Source organism: Lissotriton helveticus, chromosome 4_1 (assembly GCF_964261635.1).
Source record: "Lissotriton helveticus chromosome 4_1, aLisHel1.1, whole genome shotgun sequence".
Taxonomy (NCBI): domain Eukaryota; kingdom Metazoa; phylum Chordata; class Amphibia; order Caudata; family Salamandridae; genus Lissotriton; species Lissotriton helveticus.
Window position 1 is genome coordinate 1,685,590,990 of NC_136063.1, and position 25,672 is coordinate 1,685,616,661.

At 43.6% G+C, this 25,672-nt stretch overlaps 1 protein-coding gene across 2 annotated transcripts in view; it reads left to right on the top strand.

Annotated features, from left to right (window-relative positions):
- Positions 1 to 25,672, top strand: part of ELF4 (E74 like ETS transcription factor 4) — a 259,188-nt gene that overhangs the window by 176,913 nt on the left and 56,603 nt on the right. For both annotated transcript variants that reach the window (XM_078688365.1, XM_078688366.1), the window contains 3 exons: positions 49 to 210; positions 18,184 to 18,267; positions 24,574 to 24,766. In XM_078688365.1, coding sequence (XP_078544491.1) covers positions 49 to 210; positions 18,184 to 18,267; positions 24,574 to 24,766 — 439 coding nt within the window. The remainder of the gene's footprint in view (positions 1 to 48; positions 211 to 18,183; positions 18,268 to 24,573; positions 24,767 to 25,672) is intronic.

Sequence of the window (25,672 nt, forward strand, 5' to 3'; positions counted from 1 at the left end):
ATTAAGCAGTTGATGGAGTTGTGTCATTTTTGTTTTCTAAACTTTCAGTTCATGGCTATGGGACGTATTTGGACGGTGATAATTCATCCCTCCCAAACTATATTTTTATAAAACCATCTGAAGCCGAGGAACGACCCAGTGGTATGGAGGAGGATGACTCTGCAGATGAATCATGGCAGAAAAATGGCAGAAAACCACAGAGAAAAAAAGGTATGGCAAGTAAACTGTCTTGTGTTCTGTTATTCATCAAAGTAGTGGAAGAGCGGAGCGGCATCTGCTTTTAACCTTTTACAGACCTAAAAGAGTCCTTTTTGCAGGATAATCCAAATGTTTGCACTAGCCCTTGCTCCTGAGATTAAAATGTATAACTGGGGTGTTCAACATAAGACCAAGCCGTCGGGTCCATGCTATATTTCTAAGATAACTCTAAGAATTACCACAGACTATGTAAATGAATTCCATTTAAATTGTGTGTTCATTTATTCTATGTAGCTAGCTTGAAAATATGACTTGGTTCCGGTTGCTTGGTCTTGCATGGGAGACCCCGATGTATTGCTTTGGTCATTGTAAGAGAACTAATTCAGTGTTGCTGATTTTGATCAAGACCTTTTATCTTTCTTTTTAAATTTGCAAAGAAAGATTGGAAACATATATTGAAGCAGTGGGATCACAGCAGCTTAGTGGTTCGCCCAGTGTTTTGGGATTTCTGTGTCTTCTCTAACCTTTGAGTTTGGATATTAATGTTATTATTTCTATTTACCCTGTTTTTCCTTTAATTGTCAAGACTAGCGCTATCTTTCTAGTAGAACTCCACTAGTTAGTCCCACAACACACTTAGAACAGAGCATGGCATGGGCATCCAACACAGGACAGGCACGCCTTAAATGGCTGTAATGGACCCCACCAGCACTTCAGCAAAACAAATTAGACAGAACTCTGTACATACAATCATGTCAGACATGCCATAAAGTTTCTTACTTCACGTATTCATTTGCCGGGTTATGGACTCATCCATTACAAGTGAGGAAATACACTAGCAATTTTGTATAACCCCACCACTCACTAGAAAAGGAAAAAAATACAACTTGTACTAAATGTGACTACATACTTCTCTGCAAAATTGAATGAGATTCAGGACTGCAATGCAAACATTTGAAATTATATCCCGTCCTATAGAAAAGCCACACAATGCCATGCTAATGACAGATTGTGGACGAAACAAGTACTAATTCTCAACGACAATATATTTACTATCGTGAACCTCTGATGCATTGTAGCTTCATTAAGTTGTCAGAGCTTGCGCACATCACGGCATGAAATTTCTCTCACCGGTCTAAACGAGAGTTACCATTGAAATGCATTATGGTACCCGAAGTCTGATTTCATGCAATGTAGCTCATTCAGAAGCCACTATGCTTGAAAAGTGCACATCTTGCCTGCAAACCTTGTGATCGCACTGTGTTTAACTTAATACGTGGCTGTCATAAGCTTTGTTCCGCGTGCATCTCACATCACAATACGCTGCTGCCTTAGCATTCTTTTGGCTTATGTAACACAGTGCGAGTTACTACTGAAATGTATTGTGGTATCTGCATGCACGATGTTTCACACTCAAACTTGTGTTCGTATTCAACAAGGACTCCACTCAATATTGTACATATATGCTTAACAACCTGGTTGTGAAAACGAGTACTGTATTATTATTCTTTATTTTTGCATTCATGTGATTCTCATTGGTATACTTTATGCAATGTCATTGTTGAGTTTATTTTGTGGAACATAGAATGTTTACCATGCCCTTTTAAAAAATAGTGATGGTATATGCTTTTGTAAGGAAGTAGGCTCTTTACTTGAGAAAGGTTGTAAAGTCATAACACGTTGTCTCTGACATCGTGGTATTAAAGACTTTCACATGGGGAGGACTGCCCTGTGTAATTTAGCATCAATTCATATTGGTTGTTAATTTTAATTCCCTGCCTCCATTGTTTTCTATGGAAGTGTTGCAGTACCACTACTGGGCCATGTGTGGTGAATGACTTACTGCAAGGCTGGACTGGAGAACATTTATAGCTGTTTTGAAACTTTTAGGGTTGTACCAACGTTAGAGGTGTATTTTGTGACTTGCAATGGTCCTACTATTGTGGGGGTGTGTGTTTTGATTTTGTGTGTCTCTTCCAAACTTCCTCCTTACATTTTCCTTGACCCAATCCCTTTTTGAGTTATTTTTACCCATTTTCTCACCACTCCCTGTGGTCCCTCCTACATTTACAACAAAGTAGTATACTTATGGGTGTGGTAATATGTAATAAAGAACAAAAACCACCAAAAGGACATATGCAGAATTCAGATTTCTATCTCCAAGAGGTTTATTAGTTCAAGAGAACAATCCCAGGCATCCTGGATGCAGCTTCTCCAATTCAAAACTAAACATTCCACTTTTTAACAAACATTACCTAACCCCATTCCACGCATCTGAATGACATCACTGTAGTTCAGATACAGCACACCTCCCCTTTTTACAAAACCCCTAAGGAGACCCTCATCCACTTTCTAAAGCACCATTACAAAATATTATACATTTTCCTAAACATAAGACGTCACAAAATAACTGTGCATGTATCATAACGAGCAGTGAAAATTGTATTATAGCCTTATAGCCCGCTGTAGCGGGCTATACCGGCTATTAAAGGCCCGCTGAATCATTAAAGGCCCGAGCCGAAGGCGAGGGACTTTAACGAAACAGCGGGCCTTTAATAGCCGGTATAGCCCTGCTACGAAGGGCTATAAGGCTATTAGAACATTCTGCCACTAGAGGGCAAAATGTTCTAACAAATTAAACAAAGAGTTCTCGAAGCTCGAGGGGATATAAATCCCCTCGAACTTCGAGAAGCCTTTGTAGAACATTGGAATGTTGCTCTGCGGGCCTTAACCGGCCCGTAGAACCAGGGAGCACTCCATTGTCTGCAATGGAGCTCCCAACATTCCAATGTTCTAATAACAATTGAAAGAAAAAACTACAGCTAACTTATTTCTGTTGATTTCAAGGTACATCTAAAAACAGAGACACATGAATTCCTACTGTAAACCTCCAAATACCTCGCTGCTCTCACAACTCTGGTATTTTTTCTCAACCCCCATCTAACTTTCACTCCCATCAAGTCACTGAAAACATCTTTTTTCACATATTCTTATGGTGTACTCATTCCTTCTTCTCGTTTAACCACACCACTCTCTATTCAAGTTCCAAATGTGCGAATCAGCAGTCTGAAATGCATTATTAAACAACTTGATCACTCCTGTTGGATTTGAGAACGTATTACCTTGATCCTTCTCAGATTTTCTAACTCTGTCCATCACCTAACATTACTATAGTCACTTTCCCACTCTTCAAGCATCAAACCATTTCTTCCTCTCCTTCACCTCCCTTTCCTCCTTTTCCCGCCAATTATTTTGTTTTCCATTAGCATCCTCACTTTTGGCATTCACCCAAGAAGGAGAAACTAAACTGTTCGTCTGTCTTCTACTAACCAACTCGAAAGGAGTTTTCCAAGTAACAAAATTTGGAGTCAATCGATACACTTCTACTCTTCTTCTTATCTAATTTTTCCCATTCCAAACCAATACTTTTGTCAAATTATTTGGTTTCCTTCAAGACATCCCATTGGCCTCTGGGTGATATAAGAAACAGTTTTTGCACTTGAAGCAATATTTCCTAAGAAAATCCTCTATCTCCAACTGAACTCGATTGTCTGTAACGAAAATCTCTGGTAAACCTTCTCTGCCTACAAGATTCGTTAAAATTCCACAATTTGTTTAGTCTTAATACCAGTAGTGAAAGCTACATCTGGCTACATAGAAAACATATTCATAATAACCAAAACATATGTTGTAATTTCCTTAAAATGTATGAGACCCAAAATGTCCAAGGACACTTCTTCTATTGACAAGCTGGTAAATTCCTAACAAGCATGGATTGAATCCTTGGCTTCAAAACATTTCACTCATCGTACATAATCCCTTATAAATCGTTGAACTTCAACATCCATCCCAGGCAGTGGTCTTTTCAGAATAGCCTCCCCATCCCTGCTCTTACCTGCCATCTCTGCAGTAACCTCACCTCTCCCAGAGTCTGGCTGCGGCTTTATGGTCCGTAGTTGTCATCGGAGCTGAGCTGCGATCCCTGCATAGAGAGCATTGTCATAGTCCAGATGGCTGAAGATGAGGGCCTGGGTGATGGTGCATCTCGAACTTTGGGTAGTAATTTTAATATCTTATGAAGCATGCAGAGGATGGAGAAGCAGGAGGAGACTGATTTGACCTGAGTGATCATGGTTGGTGTCCTGTAGAAAACGATGCCTAGGTTTCTAGCATGATCTGTGGGGGTAGATGTAGGTCTGAGTTGTGGAGGCTACCAGGATGTGTCCCATGAGAAACTTTTGTTTCTGAAAATCATTACTTCCGACTTGTCTGTGTTGACCTTAAGATAGTTGTCCTTCAACTGTCATGGTGACATCTGTCATGCAGTTTTGAAAGTTGGTCTTGGTGTTGTCTTCGGCGAGGTAAAGGGTGAGTTGTGTGTCGTCAGCGCAGGATATGATGAGTCTGTGGCCTTTGGTGATGCTGGTCAGAGTTGTCCTATAAGTGTTGAAGAGAGTGGGTATGAGGGAGGGTCCTAGGGGCACTCCACAAATTTCCTTGGGTTTGGAGGTGAAGGAAGGAAGGTGGAATGTTTACGTTCTTTTGGTGAGGAAAGAGGCGGGCCATCTGAGAGTGGCTCCTTGGATACCTACGTTGTGCAGCGTTGTGATGAGTGTGAGGTGGGAGACTGTATCAAAGGCTGCTGTGAGGTCTAGGCGATCAGAGCCGCAGTCTCTCCTCAGTCAAGACTACCATTGTTCTTACTCCTCATCCAGAATTTAACAATTGAAACACTTCCTGTATTGCCTCATCTGTTTCAATCCCTTCTCTCCAAATATTTTCACAGATGGCACCTCTCTCAACTTCCCACACACTATAATCATCTTCCCCCTCATTTTTATCTACCAAATTGTCTCAATCACCCGATACAAAATCTTTTGCACCTGGAATGGACTTCACTTAAAATATATACTGAAAATCTCTTTTAGAAGTTTATGGTCTTTTTTTTACTTAGATTGTCAAGTAAGAAGCACTCTGCGTCGGCGGAGACTTTTTGCTGAATTGATAACACGTTCTTTTAAAATCCCCAAATGCCATCCGGCACAAAGGACCAACTGGCATTTTTTACATTTTTCAAATACAAATCTTCAAAGCATGCATTTGTGAATTCAAAAATGTAAAATCAGTCAGGGAAAAATACGCCAAACAGTGTTGGACGCCTTGCCTAAAATAGGGCTGGCCCTTCGATACCATGGAGGCAATGGCTGGTAGCTGCTAAGTTATTTTCTGCAAATACGCACAATAGTTAATAAATGATGCACACAACTCCATAGGGAGATCCACACCAATTTATGAAAATAATACGAATCTTTATATATATATTTAGGCACAGAATCAATAGGATATAGTAGGCACGTTTTTCAAGAGAAATACTTTTGCATTTAAAAAGTCGACAGTACATTTTTTAGAGGCTGCAATGTTAGCCTACGGGAGGGAAAATACGTATGGCATTCAGGTACAGTACAGTGACTTATGAGACCAATCTCCTGGACTTAAGGTGAGTATGGGGCAAGGTCCAAGGCAGCACGAGTACATCACCTCCAGCGCAAATCGGGTGCATTGGTGCAGAACAGCGTCAGGTGCCCAATGTTAGTCAATGGAGATCGGTCTGCAGGAAAAGAAGCTGCAGGTTCAGAATGGGAGGTCAGTCATGGGAGGCTCGCACCACTGCCTGGCTCAGCATATGAAAAATAAAACCATGTTCAGCATGGTTTTATTTTTCATTTGCCAGCTCTGAGCCAGCTTGTGCAGGGAGGCATGAAGCACGGGAGGAGGAGCAGTGCTATGTACAGTCCCTAATTGCGCATATGTGTTAGGCTAGCCATCACAGGCCGAATAAAACACACATATGCAATTAGGTTTCTCCAGCCCGTGCTGGAAAACCTCCACAGACTCCCTGGCCTGAGCAGAGCGTGTTTTCAGCCCACTCAGGCCAATCCCTGCGCTGCTCTCCCAGGAGAGCAGTGCGGGCATTGGATGGGAGTCTGTCCAAGAGTCTGCTGGGACCAGGAAAAGAAGAGGAAGCACAACGCGGGAGGCGGGAGGCAGCCGGCGGCTTCAGGTATGTTTCTATTTTTATATATTCTAACACCCCTGTGTGCTTCACTCCCCCGTGCTCCTCCCTGCGCCCTACTACCACTGAGGTCAGTAGGGCTGAACCAACCAGAGGGCTCCCGTCTTGCGATGCTAGGGGATGTGGGCACACAATTGGTCCTCTTCTTCTCAGGCTAGCGCAGCAGGGTGCAGAGGTTCTTTGAGGTGTTGGGTTTCTTCGTCTGGGAGCACTCGTGGTAAAGGGGGCCTGCCCACAGAGGCAGCAGGTGACGTCCGAGAGTTCCTGAGAGGTTCAGCCAAGGTGTACTCTAACTATTGAGGGCTTGGGGACCACGCTAACACAGTTGGCCCACCTCAACTCGGGCTGGGGGGCTTGGGTTTAGTGGTGCTTGGTGGCGTCGGGTTTTGCGGGTCTGAAGTCCTCACCGTTCTTCTTGGGGTGCCTGCAGAATGCAGGAGATCCATGGGAGTCCTTGGTCTTAGTTGAAGACAGGCAGTCCTCCCAGGCTTTAGGAAGCATGACAACTGCAGGAAAAGACGACTTTGCCAGTGATACAGTTTTTGTTTGTTTCATGTTTTGCTTAATCTTGCATTCCTTAAGAATGCCCACTATTTCCAGGATGCTGTATTTCTGTATTTTGTTGTGTAGCATATTTCTTGTACAGTGCATACTTAGAACTGAGCCGCATTCAGGCATTTTTAACCCCTTCCCACGCGGGGCTAATTCCCCCGCTGTGCTGGGGGGGAGGGCCCGCGCGCGACACTGCGGTGCTCGTGATGAGCCCAGCTCGTCATGCTGCACAGTGGAGCTGTGCTCATGACGAGCTGGGCTCGTCACGACTCTACCCACTCCTTTAGAACACCCGCACAGGCGGGGAATTAGCCCCGCGTGGGCCGTCTGCGGCAGTTATGACGAGCTGAGCCCATCATGAGCACAGCTCCACTGTGCCTCATGACGAGCTGAGCTCGTCATAAGCATGCAAGGGGTTAACGGGTCACCATTGTGAGCTTTAGAGCATAGGCTGAAGGCTGAGTCAATCTCTCACAGTGCCTGTCAGTGGGTCAAAAAGGTGTTCAGAAAACTTGGCCATCCAACCCCTGGCCTCTCTGCTGATCAAAGCAAAGGTCACTTTTTTAAGTTGCGAATGTTATTCTGTGCAACTGTGTGTGAAGGAGGTGCACAGTTGCCAAAATATTGAGAAGGCAATTGTAAAAGAAATACAGTGCTTACAGGTGAGTCAGTGCGTTGTATTTTTGGGGGTTGTAAAGGGAAGATCTCTGATTATACTGAACAAGCGGCTACCTACGTCATTATCATATGAAATCTCTACTATTGATGTCCTAAAACGTTCGCAACTGCTTTATCAACCTTCCTGCTTCCTCAAATTTGTTTGAAAATGCTCCATTTAGCCACTCTTTTTCAAAATGTTCGGGGAGATCTTTCTAATGAGTTTTCTTTTCAGGTTAAAACTCCAAGTGTTTTCACTGGTCAACGTCTGCCCCGCAATCAAATTGTCAGTAGGTGTCTCTCTCCCAAGCACCCTTAATACATTTCCAAAATGAAACGTAACATCGCATATCTACTGCGGGTAGTTATGTCCAATCTTGTTCTGGCCATAAAAGAACTGGAGAAAAAACACTCGGCTATTCTAACTCGTAGTTTCGTTCAGTAAAACTAATGCTGAGGCGCCCTCTTGTGGATGGGAGGGGAATTAGTGTTCCAAGAGAAACTGCGAGCCAAGTACCGACGTGGTCTGCCTAGGAATCCAGTCTCTGCACCCACCTCCACTCAGCTGCCGCACCGTGCGCACGTGAATTCGTTTTCTCCCAATGACCTTTTTCTCACCAGCCGAATCTACACTCCTATAGCCTAGCACAGACATGTAACACTATACTCCCATTTTCCTAGAAAGTCCCGTCCATTTCTTTCTTTACTCGTATCGTGTACTGGACCGCCTCCCGGGTCTGCTGAAACGTCACACCCTGCTCCATACTTGCATTCTCTTTCCGCGGCTATTAACACTGCACCAATTCAGTACAATAGCTTAGCTGATAGTATTACTCGCTATAGACTGCATATAAAACAGTTTGTTTTCTTTCTTTTACTTCAGTTCATGATTTGTCTGTGGACGTGAAGAATAGCTATTAACTCTGGTAATTTCATCAGACTACATGTTATTATTACATGCTTAGCTTGTATAAGAATACCCAAATAGAAAATACAAGCTCCCTTCCATTTTAGTAGTCAAAGATCAATTGTAGAATTTTTTACATACGCTGTGGAAGCTAAAATTAGGTGTGTTCATTTTAGACAAGTCTTTCCTAGACACTTGGGTGCACTCACTGCAAGGAAGCTATGTGGGCATACTGGTGTTCAGTGTACTCTTCCTGGTGCCTGGGACGTCTGCGATTTAAGAAGTCTGCTATGTTCTTTGACGGTTGGAGAAGTACATCGGTTATACAGATCGGAGCAAATAACCACTCCTATGTGGTTATAACTGACAGGAGTAACCGCAGCCCCTAAGGTGCAGGGTTCGCCACTCTTCGCAGGCCATCCTCGGCTCAGTTTTTGCAGGGAACTTATAAAAAAGTATTATTTGTAATAGCTGGACTCTGACATTTATTCATGTGCCTCCTGAGGAACTGTGTTTTAGACCCAGAAACCAATATCAACAATGTAGACATTGCCGCATCACCTTCAGTGGCGGCTGCTGGCAACAGAAAGTGGGGAGGCAGAGCACGGGAAAATAATTTAAAAAAAAGAAATCCACTTACTCGCCGTTGCTGGCCACCTCGGTGCGCCCTTGCTCCCGCCGACCATTGAGCACAGGCTCCCAGACTCCCTACCAAATCCAGATGCTGCTTGCATGCTATTAACCAGCATGATAGCAGCGCTGAGATTGGGCTGGTTTAACGCTCACTCAGGCACAAGGAGTGGGTGCCTTTTCTCCACCTGGCTGTACAACACAGCTGGGTTGGAGAAATCGAAGTGCACATATCCTAAGATGGCCGACAAACCGGCATGCGCACTTACAATGCTCACCAGGGGGGAAAAAAATGATCATTATATTGTTTTACTCTTTTATTTTTCATTTGGTGGCGCTGAGCAGCGGGGTGACGCTCCTCTGGCATTATGGAGGATCTGGAGCTGATCACCTTGTAGACAAAGATGGAGACGAAGTGCCCATTAGGAATTTAAAAATGTGCTTTTAGGTAAAATGCAATCGAGCAGCAGGGGTAGTGGCATGAAATGACAAGGAGCAGCACATCAAACACCATGTATCAGTGGCACCTTTTTCACTAGGGCTTTCAGGCTCCGCCACGCTGATTTGCAATTCTGTTAAAAAAAAAGCCTCAATCCTTTCAATTTCCATACAATACCTGAAGTTCCAGATGGTCATTTAGAGCCTAGTCAGGCAACCTCGGAATGATGGGAGTATCAATGCGCATGTGCAGGATATTTTCACGTATGGTGTAGCTTTATACAGCTTTACATTTCATAAGAAAGATGCTGTAGCAGTGGCTCTGATTGACAAACATGAATGTCATTTTAAGTGGGTGCTGCACGCTGAAGCTATGCGCAATGCAGTCAAGTGACTCATGTCACCTGAGAATCCTCTGTCCCCTTTTAGTGTTTAAATGAAGAGGCTGTCTGTTAGGGGTGCACTGTAGAGCAGCAGATCAATCTGGGTCATTTTGAAAACTCTATAAAATACCACCACACCATATACGTAGTTTGCCGATTCTGTAGCTTGTGCCTTCATGGAGGTTGTGAGTGAAATGTAATGCTAACCTTTAGTTTGCATAAGTACATTCATTGAGACTAATGCAGTGTATATTCAAGTCACTCATGTTTGTATTTGGTAAGGAATTACTGTACTTCTCTAGGTAGTGTAGATTAGATAACCCAAACCGTTGTTTGGAAGTAGGTTAATAGACAAAGCCTCTTTCAGGATAATGTTCAATTTAATCTATAGTAATAAAATAAATGCAGCTTTGTCATCTCTATGTAAAATGTAAAATTATGGCATAACGCAAAGCCCAGTGTTTCTGGTGTATTTGCAGCATGGACAAATATGTTCCAAATGGATACATTATTACACTAGTTACTCACTACTTTGTAGTAACTATGAGATGTAAACTGCAGGCCGTAGGTGTTATTGCAGCGAGGGATTTTACAGCACGGCGGATTTCATGTCTAAATCCTCATTCTGGCAATTTATTAAAATCACTGATTCCATCTTAATTTACTCCTGAATCAGGAATTTCTTTGGAGCAGGGAGCAGCTAGAATGGAGAGGCCGGAGAACGTAGAGAAAGCTCAGCATCTACAATCCAGAAAGTAACTCTTCTGCTGCCAAGCCAGAGACTACAACAAAGGTTACTGCAGAAGTAGCTGTGGTGGGAGTCGCAGTGAGTGGTGAATGAGGCTTACTGGGTCCAAGGATACAGTGTGAAAATCTGCCACAGCGGTAACTCTTTAACAGACATTTACCCAAGGGCGGAACCTAAGGCGGAAGAGTGTCTCCCCACTGCTCTCAGAGCAGTGGAAAAGGGAAAAATTTATAATATTAAGGTTATTATCATTTTATTTTTATTTGCTGAAGGGGCTGGGTTAGGGCGGGCTGGTGGCTCAGGGAGGAGTAGACTGTGTACACTAGGAGCATACGACTGCTTGGCCGGCCGTCTGAGGCCAGCTGAACAGTCATGCTCACTTTACATGTTCGCCACCCAGGCTGCATTACAGAAGGGGGTGGGGGGGCACATACACAGGCTCCCTGTCCCAGTCTGAGCGCTGTACCACGGCGCGTAGACCAACTGCAATACTGAATTGCAGCGTTGTGATTGGCTCAGGTGAGCCCGTGTTCTTCCGGACTCTTCAGCAACAACGGAGGAGAGACGGAGGTGGCCATGGCGCGAAGAGGTATGTTTAAATATATATATATATTGTCCCCCCTGCCTCCCCGCCCCCTGCCAGCCACCAGAGAATTTACCGTCCCTCTATCTGAGAATTTGCACTATCCGCTCATAACCCTTTTTTTAAAAACATTTTTTGACCGGGCGAACAGCTGAAGCTATTCCTATTATCAGTGATAGTTCACCAAGGTGTAGGTAAGGGTTGAATCACAACTCCCAAACCATCCTCCGGAGAATTTTGCTGGCCCAGTGAAATTTATGTTGGCTCTTTCTTCCCCACCATTTACAATCTTCAACAGCTGCCATTGCATGTATCCAGCTCAGAGATTCATTAACTGTTAAAATATGTTATAACAGCTGAGAGAGCTGAAATGCAGCGAAGGCAAAGGGAGTAAGGCGTTGTAACATTTGATCTTGCAACAGACATTACGGAGCAATGTTTTTGTAACACCAGAGTTTTCTACATACAATTTAAATTCTAAGATAAGCTGTCCTAAATAAGATTTTCCTAACTTGGCTGGATAGATACCCAAGGTGCCCTACGAGAGGTGCTCTTCTTTTACTTAAGATAGGTCTGTGTCCCATGGTAGGAGTGTTCTAGGACAGAACTGTAACATAATTAGGCTGTGGGGTTTTAGGTTTAAACCTAAAATAACTGATAAAACCCCACTGAAAGAAAAATAGCCCTCACCGGTGCAAACATATAATCACTGAAAAAACACCTGGACAACCACATACTAAATGCCATTCAAAGAAAGGAAAAAGAGAGTGAAAGTGTCATTTTTTTCTTCAATGTAACTTTGATATACAAGCTAGCAGTAAGAAAGACTGGCTAACATTGTTCTGCTTGAGTTTTGTTCTTTAGGGATGCTACTAAAATATTGTTTCTTCTTCCTTTTACTTTTTTCGGTTTTGTGGCCTTTGGTCTAAAGAGGCAGAGTTTAGTTTCATGTTTTTAGGTCTAGTTTAATCATTTTATAAACTATAGAGAATCAGGAAATATCAAACTCATATTTGATATTTTGGCTGCATTTGATTCTTTCACGGATAGGTAAAAGGGCTAGTTTCATAAAAATCTTTCCTAATATGTGTCATCACATTTACCCACAGAGAATGGGTAAAAACCCTTAACACATCAGACCATAGTTTCTAGTGGGTCAGTATTGATAGTAGGTAAATTGCTGACACCTCAGGCTTTAAACATTCAATGCAAGGTATAGTGACAAGTTTATATATCAGCAAACATCTGGTATAGTGGTGAAAACATGACACCAGACTTTTGGAAAACATGTTACGCATTGTCACTTGGAATGCTCTGCAAAAAGGTTCTTACTAAGTCCAACAAAGATTGGAGTGATATTGTTTGTATTTGCAGTGATTCAGCTACATATATAAAAAAAGTTGTGTGATCACCTGTCAAAATTGATACCCGAGCTGAAGTGATTTCCTGTAGGAGATCCTTGCCACTTGTTAGATGGTATGCTGAAAGCATCTTTACAATCTTCAGAGGTAATGAGGGATACTATTGACTTTTTAGTCCATTCTGGTGCACTATTTTCTAATGCCCAGAAACTAAAACGCAAATATTTATCATTTTGTGCTTTATGTGGCATCAAAGAAAGTCATTTCAACTGTGTCCCTTAGCTGACGGTTCCCAGCCCAAGGGGCTATGAATGCTGAGAGGGCCTTTTCACAGAAGTTTACATAGGAAGGAAAGGGCGAGTGCACATGACCCAAAGACTCACTGAAGAAGTATTGTATGGTGTACTACAATAAGATTAATTTGCAAAAATCTATTTGGACCTCATATACACTATAAGTATACTGTCTATATACCATGTTCTTTCAGTGCAATAAGCAAGCAATAATAAAAGCAAAACGTTCCATAAACACCAGAAAAACACTTTTTCTGTTGCTTTTAGTAGTGTGAAAATGTGTAACCACTGATAACAACTGTTTTTTAAGATATTGAAAACACTGAAAAAAAAACACCAGAATTTACCAAAAATAGAAACTGAAAACAGGAAAGCCTAAACATAATTCATTATAGGGAACTCTTAGGAGAGCAGGGTTTAGCTGTTCGCTTAGTCAGTGAAGCAATGTGCATTGGGACCCTGGGACCCTGCCACCCCTGCCCCTCCCACTCCACAATCTAAAAGGGTAGGAATTAGATACACAATGTTGAGATTACCCCTGCTTCTTTAAAAAGAGTTGTATTGCCAATCACTGGCTAAAAAGTAAGGAAGGGCCTCTAATTTGAGGGTTGGTTGCATGACCTGGAGGAATGGCTATTGGTGGATCATTTCTGCATGGATAAAATCCTATTGCATGATAGGGTAACAGAAAACTTGAGAGGTTTATGAGACCTATAATGGAAGGTGTTGGAGGGCGAGGTGGGAGGGTCACTCTCATGCTGCTGCACTTCTCCTTGGGGAGTCTGGTGGTACTACTTCCGGCTGCGAGATCAACCTGGTCCGAATTGCTACAATGTCTGTGTTGAAATTTCTATTCAGGGCACCGCCGTGTAACAAAATCTGCTGTTTTGTTTTGATAGTTGTTTAGTATGGTTATTGTGTTTTTTAGATAGAAAAAAAGGAAGCAAGGTAAGGGCCAAATGATGTGCAACAGAAAGGAAGACCGCTGACCTACAGGGTAATCTAAAGTAAAAGATATGGTCTGCTATTTAACAGAATTAACCTGGTATGAATTACTAAGCAGAAATGTAGATCTCACACTCCTTGGTTTTTCACCAAAAGTCTTCCATCATATTTCCTGAGTAAGCTGATCCTGGCACCCTGTGAAGGTTGGCCATTAGAACATACATCTGAGCGTGGTACTCTTATGTCCTTGAGCCTTTGAGCAAGCTGACCAATCTGACCTTAACATTGGGTGACTTTTGTTCTTCCCCACATAATACTATCCTCCTTTAGCTGGCAGGATGACTCCGTGAGTTAAAGGCACACATCTTACATCTGCTGTGATCTAAGTTTGAATACTAGCAATGCCATCCCAGCCTTCCTTCATCCCTAGTTCAGTAAATGAGGTACTGTTAAACTGGATAATACGAGCGTCTGTTAATTGTCAATTCTTAGAAACTGCAATATTGTGGTATGAAGCACTATATAAAAAGAAGGTATTATTATTGATCAGTACTGCCACTTCTTCCATCTGCCTCCATGCTGGTTGGGGCACCAACCAACATTGACAAGTGAAACCAGCATGGGAGAAAAGTGCTGCTTCAAGTTGGGTAGCACCTCGTGGGCATTTTAGAATCTCTTATCTGACACCACTAACTTTCCTGAAGCCTTGGAGGCTTTAGAATTCAAGCAATTAGTTAACTTACCCACACATATAGTAGGCTATACATTAGACCCCGTTTTCATCAATCATATTTGGCTCCAGGTGTCACCGCCACCTTCCCTTAGTTGGTCTTATTATTGCGCAATCCCCATTCAACTTACACAACCTCCCAATATCATGACTCCTGGTCCTTTGACCACTATACGCACATCCCACCTATTAGCCGTGCTAACCTAAGGCCCTGATTTCTGCACCTCAGCCCATTGCTAAAGATCTAAATTCCTTTGCCTCCGATTTCAATGCACGAATAATTACAGCCCTTGAAACGATAGCTCCTTCTAGAGACCGTCCCAAACACCCTCCTGCACCATGGTGCAATGATCAAATATAGCAGGCGAAGCATTTCTGCAACAGCTTTGAACAAACCAGGAGGAAATAGTATAAATACAGGTATAAAACTGCTTACAAACAATAGTTTCTTAGTTATGAAAATGTTCCTATTTCTGCTCATAGTATGCTTCTGAAATCAACAAAACCAAACAAAAAACCTTTGCCATTGTGAAGAAGTTTACCAATTCCCTCATCAGACATTTGTTGGATTGAGTGATTGCAAAATCTTTGCAATGATCTGTCTAATATCTTTGCCAAAAAAATTGCTAAAATCTATTATAACCATTTCACAACCCCCTTACCACATACTGTGCTCTGCGCCTGATCTTCAGTCCAGGCCCCAAGCAGAGCAATCCTGGAATAATTCGATCTTCTTAGCAAGTAGTCCAAAATATTGCCGCCAGATTCTTGCTTAACTTTCCTTCCCATACCTCTGTCATGACACATTTAAAAGCCCTTCACTGGCTCCCCATCCTAAAGCATATATTATTCGACCCCTGTGCTACCCCTACAAAGCAGTGAACCCTCATGGCCCCTCTAACTGAGAGAGAAGTTCACTGTGTAGTGCCCGCCTGGCACACTCAGGCCATCAGCCAACAAGAAACTTGTCCTCCCTGAGATGATGAGCAGCAGATTGGAGGACGCGCCTTCCTTTTTCTTGCCATTAAATATTGGACCTGTCTTTCCATGGAGTTGACATTGGCTCCCACGCTCGAACCTTTCCAGGAAAGGTTTAAAACAGGACAATTTTAAATAATTATTTGCAAGAGCGTTCTACAAAGATGACTCAGTCTTCCAGTCCCGCTTCCTTATTCTTTAGTACAGTGCAACAAGCCAATCAAGCAGCTGAGTCCACTGATTAATCACTTTGTAAACTGTCAGAACGACAGGGAAACAAGCCTAAAGACATGGTAGAAGCCATGGCAGTGATCTTGAAACACCCACTCAGAGATCAATGTTTCCCCAGACTTTTTCTGGATTTTCACATGAGCCAGTACCTTACCCTGCCGTATGCTCTGCAGACCTTTGTGTTGCACAATTTGCATTCCCGTGACTTGAAGACACAGGAGTGAATTACAATAGATCTCATAGCAAACTAGTATAGAACTAAACTGTTCTTATAGTGTTATTGGTCCATTTTATTGGAAAGCGGCAAGAGGATATATCCTGCTTACTGAAAAGCAGTTATCTCGTTTGGCCCATGCTATGCACTGATGGCCGCTGTGTTTGTCACAGCGATCTCAAGCGGTGCCGTTGACGGAACAAGGGGTGGGGAGGAGATGTGACATCACTGAGGTGCGCTGATGTAAAAGAACTCGCAGGTTGACTGGATCCAGTGGCTGTATATGTTTTTTTTCCACATAGTGACGTATTCACAGAGTTCTACAAATATAAGTGTGACGGAAGTCAATTGAAAATGTCTGTATATATGGTACTTTATCAATGCGAGGAAGAAGGAAGCTTAGGCAGGCGGACAAACACTTTGGAGGTCTAAGACTATGCTATGGACCTGTCTGGCAAGCCAACCCTTCTAGAAAAAGTTGAGAAACTATTAGAAACATGACCCGGGTGGAAGTCTATTTTGTATTCTTTCTGGTGTAGGGAGGTGGGGCGGAGGTAGGGCTCATAGTAGGCAACCATAGGGGTGTGGTCCCATTTTAGTATCACAAATGGCTGCGGCAGTAATGCGTATATTGCTCATAGGGCAGAACTCAAATTCTATTTCATCTCGTGTCTTGTCCTGGTCCCCTTCCACCAATTTACAAGTACTGAGAAGGATGCTGCAAACGTTCCATTAAAGGGACCCTTCATTCAGACCATGAAAGTGAATCACAGTATCTTGACACCCTCAGTGCCCTTGCAGACACCCCAACTGTTTTGTTGAGTCTGAGAGTAGCAAGAATGTACGTTTCTTGCCGCCACACGGGAAGCACTATTTCTGCGCAAAGCCCTAACACTTCTTCGAGGAAAGCTGCAGGTAGTGTGTCTTCACTCTGTGCTACACCATCCTGCTGCCGTGGCTGCCCTGAAGTGTCGAGGTCAGGGAGGACAGTCAAACTCCCACCGGCGGCACGGGCAGCTCCAGGGGGCCCAGGTCCATTGGCAGGAAATTGAAAATAAAAAAACATATAATGATGCCTGCCTCACGTAGAGTCCGAACGGTGCAACATTGTCAGAGTCTGGTCATGTGACCTGATAGACTGGCACCAGCGGTCGGGTCCCACTCTAGCAGAGGTCGCCAATTTGATACTAAATGCCCATGTGTGATCCTCTGCACATAGGGTCCCAGCCGGCCGCCAAAAGGTGTCAGTAGCACTAATATGGAGTGGGTGGGGTGGCAAGCCCACTGCTGCCCGGCAGGTGTCACTCGCAGTCTCCGTCTGGTGACGTCAGGCCTGGACTGTAGTCTGATTGACTCAGCCGCGCAGGCGCCGCAGGCGGGAATTTCAATGGAGTAGCCTGGAGCCAGCTAGATACATTTGTAGAAGCAGTGGTGAGTGCCCATGATTAACTGTTACTTGACTGAGCCTGTGCTGGTGGCAGCTCCCGGGCGGCAAGTCTGCGGGGAGCAGCAGAGCTGGCGCAGGTCAAAGGCGTGCACGTTAGCAGTCTGGCCTAGTCAATACTTCAGCGCTGGTACACCAGAGAGACCGCATTAAAATACGTGACCATGCATTTCAGTGCGGTGATGCAGAACACCACACTGAAATGCGTTAGTCACGCCTGATGCGTGATACTTGGCAGGCCTGCTTTAACCTGCAAAGGGGATGAGTAGAAAGATGGTAAGCGGGGCTAAGGACACGGTCAGTAAGAGTCGCATGCTGTCACATTAAATCTACTCAAGTAAAACTGTTTAAACAAAAAATAGTGGACCGGGCGCGTCACAACTGTTTACTGTGGGATAGTTGACTTAAAAGTCAATACTGATGCAAGGTGCCCTGTGACACACAAGGCGTGGGGAGAGTGGCAAGATGATAAAAACTGAAAGGGAAGGAGGAAGCTGCGATCTTGACACAGTTTCTTAAACAAAGAAGGCCAGCATTTCTCAGAGTGAACCATTAACCCACCTTCCAGACAGAAATAATTGGTCGGTCTTAAGTTAACCTTCATTTTTATACTACTGATATTGAGGTTTTATTCTCAAAAACTAATTGAATGTGTAGATTTGTTCTTTTTTATATTTTATCATATGTAAAATGTGTATAACTATACTTTTAGCTTTGTGAAACCGAATGTAAATAACCAAATAGCTAAAATTTTGCAAATTTTTTTTTTGCAGTTTACTATTAGTCGGACTTTGATAAATCTCATTTCTCCTTTTCAGTTCGAAAAGTGAAGCTTTCCCGACCGTCCTCGCCTATCACCTCCCCCAGTATTCCAATCAAAAAGAAGACGAAAGACGGGAAAGGTTGGTATCGTAAGTGTTCATTCACTATAAAGTGAAATCCACAGGCTCGTGACTACACTTATAATATAGTGCTGAGAGGGAAACTATGGAGTGTTTTGGGCGAGATGGGCGTCCCACCGGACATCCTGATGATCCTACAGAGATTACACCAAAACAACTATGCCCGAGTTAGGTGTGGGAGGTCCGGGGCATTAACGGACAGATTCCCCGTTGACCGAGGGGTTAGGCAGGGTTGTGTGCTGGCACCAACCCTGTTTTGCCTCTTTGTCAACGGGGTAATCGCCCATTTAAATGCCATTGAATACACTGACGCCCCCAAACTGAACGGCAGCAGGGTGCCTGCAATTATGTTTGCGGATGACACCCTGCTGCTGTCCAAAACTCCTATGGGGATACAGAGGGTCCTAGACTCATTCGTGTCCTTCTGTACCGACAGGGGTTTAGAAATCAACGCAACGAAAACTAAGTTTATGGTGCTGAACCCTAGGCAAAAACTGCGGCCGAATCCGTTATTGGGAGCCTCACGGCTTGAGAGAGTTTCCACCTTTGAATATCTTGGTGTAACTCTCAATGAATCTATGACGTGGGGACCACACCAGAATAGGGCTAATCTTAAATTGGTACAGACCACAGGGGGTATTACCAGGATGATGAACGGCTCCACATACCGTCCGTTGGGGCCACTCATCCAGATTTATAAGGCACAGGCGAGGGGTGCTACTATGTATGGTGGGGAATTGTGGGGACACATACCCTGCCGCAGCTTGGCAACAACCGAGAACAATTTTATCAGGCAGATAGTCGCACTTCCGCCTAGCACCCCCCTCCTCCCCCTGAGGCTGGATCTGGGTCTACGACCAATAGTGGACGAATTAGGGTTGAGACCCATAGCCTTTTGGCGAAGGCTATGGAGCAGTGAAGAACTTCTTACCTACAGGGTAGAATTGATGGAGCTTTTATCCCACCCAAAAGCACTATCGATCCCCTGGATAAAATATATCCACAAATCCTGTATGACCCTAGGGTTCCCTGACCTCTGGTCTAATCCCGCCGATGCGTCACTAAACATCTCTAAGAGAGCTCTTGCCGCTGCTTACCATGAACAAAAATTAGTCATGGCCTTGGATAGCCAGGGTGAAGGGTCACTTACCTCGGCATTTGTGCAAAGTAAAGACTTATACAGGCTGGAGAGGGTCCTTGATGATATTTTCCCCGTGCTGGCCAGGAAGCTGTTCCTCCAATGGAGATATGGTACACTGCCCCTACGATCTTTTACCAGCTCCTGGTCAGCACCCCCTTCGACAAAACAGTGCCCGGCCTGTGCAGGTGCGGATGAAACCGATTTACACTTGGTCATGTTTTGCCCAGTATATAAGACTGCGAGGAAGTATTGGCTCCTACCTTTGATCAGAAATCTGGGTTGTAGGGAGTATCTCCCAATGTACAGAATTTTAAAAATGGACATTTCAACCCTAACTGTGTTTGCAATAACAAAATTTCTCATCAATGTGTGGCACACTCGCACCCGTATTCTGAAGACCCAAGCTCCCTCCTAATGTAAAGGTCCATAGTTTTATAAATGTAATTTTATTAGTACTCAATTTTAAGGTTTTTCATTGAATAAGTATGTATTGACTGATTGTGTATGATGATTTTACAGTGATTAGTGTATGTTTTATTGTACATCTTTGATGGCCAGTGGCCGAAATAAAGATTTGATATATATATATATATATATAATATGAGGCTTTGTTCTTCACCATATCCCTTCTTATGTTATAAACCAGCTCACCAGTCTTTTATTGACCAGCATTTCCCTGCAGCAGAATTCTTGGGTCACAACACTTGTGCTTTAGCAGCTGGTGATGCCACTTGACTATCACTGCGAAGCAGTGCTTAATTCGAATAACCATGAGTGCTAAGGCCCAAGGTTTTACTCGGGGGTCCGCAGTCAGCGCTTCGAGGGTGCTGAATACTAAGGCTAAGCAGTCCTAATTCCAGCTCATTTTTCTTTTATCCACCAGAAGCCACTCCCTGCTTTATCTTGTTCTTGAAATCTTTTTCATCCCTGCTTTCTCCCTTTGTCAATGTTTTTCCATCGTTCTCTCCTTCTTCTTCCCCTTTTGTATTTTTCCCTCTCTTGCTTTGGGTGAAACTCCGATGAGGGAAAATTAGTGCTGGTTCCCAATATTAAGTGCCGATGGGTCCCACCTGCAACCGCCAGCTGAAATGAAGCACCACTGGGATAATGTAATTGCAATTCAGGATATAATACCTAAAATTAAGGTATGCAACATTTCCTAGCATGACCTCTAATGCCAGGAATGCAGCCCTGCCAAGTTTCCCAGGTCCACGCCCCACTGCTTACTCTAGTCCATCTTTTTTCCTCTGAATTCTGGGGTACTAGTCTTGTTTTTTTACATTATAAAACCTGGACTACAAGTCCTAGAATTCAAAGGAAAAAAAACAGGATTGGATCAGCTCCTCACGTATGGACCTAGAAAACTTGGTAGCTATGGGCATGAAGGTTGCCAGGTACTAAATAAATAGAGTTTAATGCTGGAGTCTGCTTTCTTGAATGGTGCCAACAACATGAAAGAAGTGAGCTAGGCTGACTTCAAGGTATGTAGTAAACCCATTAGGATGAAGAGTCACGCACGATTACTAGTTGTACAACAGATAACTATTTCCTAGACGGGTGGAAGCATTATGACGCATTTAGTGTCGGTGTCTGCAGGGCCAGTTGACGTTTACATGGGGGGCCATCCACCTGTCTCAGATGTATGACCACTTCCCCTCAAATCCGACCACTCACTCTTTGGGGTGCGTTTAAACTGTAAACAATTTTACGTTTATTTTTTTAAAACCAATCTGTTTCAAAATGTATGTTTTTAAATAACACGGGTTGGCTCAAACTGAGTTTATGACAGGGTCCTCACGGTGTCTTGGCACATATATTTTCTGCTTTAAAAAAATATCCTCTTAGCACAGACTAGGTTGTTGTAGGGTTCTGGGCCCTAGGCCTGCCTGCAGGTGAAGTAACAACACGGAACCATATATACTGTGCATATAACTGGCCCAGGGCACATGCACCAGGCCTCTTTTATTGTCAAGTGCCACTTCACTTGTGACGCCAGCGTTGGATGGGTGTGGGGTGAGTGTGAAAGCCAGCCCTCAGGGAGTGGCTGTTTTGGCGGCTGCCACTAATAAAGGGACGTGAAGCGGGTGGGGAAGCACGTGGGGGGCATTGTTAATAACAATCTAAAAAAATTACCTGAAGCCGCTGTCCGCCTCCTGCATCGCTTCGCTCCTGCTGGCCTCTGCCTGGTCCCAGCAGCCCCGGGACAGACTCCCATCCAATCCCTGTGCTGCAGCGCAGGGCAGGGATTGACCTGAGCGGGCTGGAAAGACGCTCCGCTCAAGTCATGTACGCTGTGGGGTTTCTCCAGCCTGGCTGCTGAATCCTAAATGCACATGTGTGTTTTGGTCAGCCTGAGACGGCCAGCCAAACACATATGCGCCCGTGGGGAGTGCACAAGCACTCCTCCTCTGTTCTCCCTTGCCCTGCCCCTCCCTGCACAAGCTGGCTCTGAGCCGACAAACAAAAAAGAAAATGATGCTAGAACATCGTTTTATTTTTCATTTGCTGACTCTGCACCAGGCAGTTGGGCGATGCTCCGCTGCCATGTGGAGGAGCCGCCACTGAGTGCCTGGTTACTCGTACCTTGGCCAACATAAAATGTGTCCAGCAGGACACTACAGGTGAGGCTTCGAGACCTGAAAATCACTCAAATTTCTTTCCAGCAAAGACATATGCATCTTGTTTTTTTTTACTTGTAAATACAGTGCTGCCTTTATTCTTGCTACTCAATCATTCTTTGGTTTTATTGTTATAGCTCAGATACACCGTTTGAATATGCATTACAACAGTAGCAAACAGTGACGTGAACACGATTCAGTATATCTCATGATTGTGTAAAAGGAACTCACATACGTATAACTGTTTGCTTGGTTTTCTCTGTTAAAAATTCAATTTAAAAAAGTCCCATTAGCAAAATTTTTTAAGTGAATTCGTGCACAGCAGCATATCAAACTCAACATACGTAATCTATGTCAAATCAAAAATCCAGTTTATATATTTTCCCAGGTAAACAAGATGTGCTGTCTTGTTGGAATGGATTTACTAACCAACGCAGTCCTTTTTGCGTGTCACCTTTAGTTTACTGATGTTTGTAATTGTTTTCTTATTACTGAGGCAGGGGGAAGATATTTGGTAAGTTTGATTAAGATTTTTCATATTGATAAAGGCAGGGCTCGCTTCCTTTGTTTTTGGAAGGAGATGGCATCAGTCATATATTCTAGCCATAAACCTTCATGTTTTCTTAATTCAGATTCAGGGGTGATTATGAATCGCTTTTCACAACGTAGGTAAGAGAAACTGCCTAGACCAATCAGATGCTTTGCACGGCACATCAAACTGTTTCTTCCGCTGACTTAACAGAGGCCAATCACAGGAGAGGCTTAACACCTTCAGTGAAAGAAATTACACACTTTAACCAAACAGAGGGCTGAGTGAGCCCATGGAGTGCACGTTCCTTGTGTGAAGTGCAGACCTCTGCTACCCACCGACTTTAACTCGGGCCCCATGCTTAATGGCTTTTTGCTTTTTTCATTACATCCCTTGGGGAATGGGCACTGGGGAAGGATGACTGACCATCAAGGCCCTCGAGATTGTTGTGAAAGTGCTCAGTGAGGGAAATGTCAATCATTTTTCATATTGTCTACTCAACAGACTGCTTGAAAAAATATTTAGCAGATTAACCCTCTCTGAACATCTATACCACCTGCTACAAGCTCTTTACTGTCAGCACATCTGTAAAAATGACCGCAGCACTGGGCAAGAAAGACAAACCGAATCCTTAACAATCGGCAGAAGTGTCTTTGTGCCATCATAAACAGTTGCATACTGAGAAATCCCCAATTTAATTAAATGCTTGGAATCCAGCCCCAGCCCTTGTCACTCTCCTAGCACCACACTTACCCTGCCCCAAACTCCAACTCTAGTTCATGGCTCCATTTCATGAGTATCTACACTTGATTGATTGATTGTGGGTTTCTAAAGCGCTAGAATCGACTCCCGAAGGAGTATCTCTGCGCTGTAGACCGCTGGGGAACCCATCCTGGCTTTCCCTGTGAGATGGTCCCTACTGGGTATCTCCAAGGTGAAACCAGGCATCCCCGGCGTATGTGGGGGGCCGTTGTGGAGATGAGGCAAGCTAATGCCCAGAGTTGCCGAGTGTGATCCCTAGTTAGAGTAGGCACCGAGGCGAGAATTATCGAGTCCGTTGACCTGGTCCAAGACCCTGCCGCGTCGGGAATTGAACCCTGGTTCCGGGCCGTCCTCTGCTCCCGGGTCTGCCACCTCTAACCAGTGAGCCACACCACTCCACTTAACATTTGCACTTAAAGAAGTGCATTGAACCAATGATTCTCAAGGGTAAAACGTCATCGAACTCTTTGGGTTCATGTGTTCGTTGATCTCAGTCTGTGCTCGCAACTTTTGCCGACCTTATTTTTCTTACAGTATCTGTTTTGTGGTGACAACATATGGTAACAAGATCATACTCTTGGCCCTTCGTCGTTCTATTCGTTCTGTGACTTGTTTCCCTGTTGTGTTCTCTGCACTTTCTTCTTTTTGCTCTTCTTTTCATTCTCTCTTCACCAGTCCCCATCAATATATTGGGAGCACGTCAAAGCTATACTAAGGCAGCATTCTGTGAGTCACAAAAAGGTCAAAATTCAAACAATATTGGTGGGAAGCTGCGACTGTCCCAGCGTCCCAGGAGTACAGTGGCGTTGATGCTTATACATTTATATATTTCCGAAGGGACAAAATGTAAAGCACAAGTACAGTTGCAACTGCTAACTTCTTATTTAATCCATGGGGAAAATGTTTTTCCCACTGAGAAACCTCTTCCCCTACCTTTACTCCCACAAATGTTGGGGCTGCTCCCTCCCTTTTTCCCACTGAGAAACCTCTTCCCCTACCTTTACTCCCACAAATGTTGGGGCTGCTCCCTCCCTTCGACCCTGAAAATGTATTTACTCGTGTTGTTAATTAGAGTAAATCGCTGACCATTTTCAAGGAGTGAAGCTACCAGCAAATGTTTTTGTGAGGAGCCACAAACTTCAAAGTTTGCACATGTTAACTCAGGTTTCACTGACAGTTTCCTAGCAAGAATAATTTACCGTATGTACTGCTAATGCGATGACGTTTGAAATTTTTGTCTTTTTCGTTTTTTTTAGGTAACACCATCTACCTATGGGAGTTTCTTTTGGCACTTCTTCAAGACAGGAACACATGTCCTAAATACATCAAGTGGACACAAAGGGAAAAGGGCATATTCAAATTAGTAGACTCCAAAGCTGTGTCCAGGTTGTGGGGGAAACACAAAAATAAACCTGAGATGAACTATGAAACTATGGGACGAGCACTCCGGTAAGATTTCCTTAGGAAAGAGCATGACACCCAGATCTGTAAAGTTTGCTTTCCCTCAGAGCAACTCAGCCTGTTACTACGGTGTTTTGAGGAGGGCCATGGTGAAAGCACCGAATGTTATGAAATAGTTTTTTTTTTTTTTTTATTACGAATTTACTAGGCCACTCCATGAATAGCAAGCTGGTCTTATATGTTAGCGTCAGCCCATATGAGAGAATACTATATGGTAGAGGCATATATAAACCTGCCTAATTGTAAAGATTCATATTGTTGCATAATCTTCAACTGTTGTCTTCTTATCCACCCTGCCCACCATTCCCTCTAGTCACCCATAATCCAGATTGAAAGATCAGTGAATACTGAGTATTTCTCTTTGCTGAATTGTGGGGGCACCATCAAAAATTATTACCCTCAGCTGCACTTTAGGAGCGTAATCAGAACACAATGCTTACACTTTCACATGCCAGTCTTTGTAAATTCTGCCTACTTTTATTACTGGATCTTTGTTAGTAATTCAGGACTCACAGGGATTGTTTGAATCAGATTCTTCCTCCGGACGCACCTGTCCTTAGAGTGCAAGTTTTCCAGCAGCAATCTTTTTAGCTATTCCATCCTTGGTCAGTATATGGGAAGCACAAAAGCCAGACTTTTCACAAGAAAAGGCAGCACTTCTAGATAATATCTTGTTGCCAGAATGCTTTCTTTTATGGAGCTTTAGTTGCCTCAACATGAGAGCTGTGGAGCATTGGTCTTAATTGGCTCTGGTCTTGGAAGCAGTCTCATGACTTTAGCAGATTCAGTGTCTGTAAATGTAAGGCCATTAAACGTCATTGGAAACTTTTTGTTTCCCTCTGCAAATGACTAAGACTGCAACTGTAATTAAAATATACTTTCCCAAACCGGTGG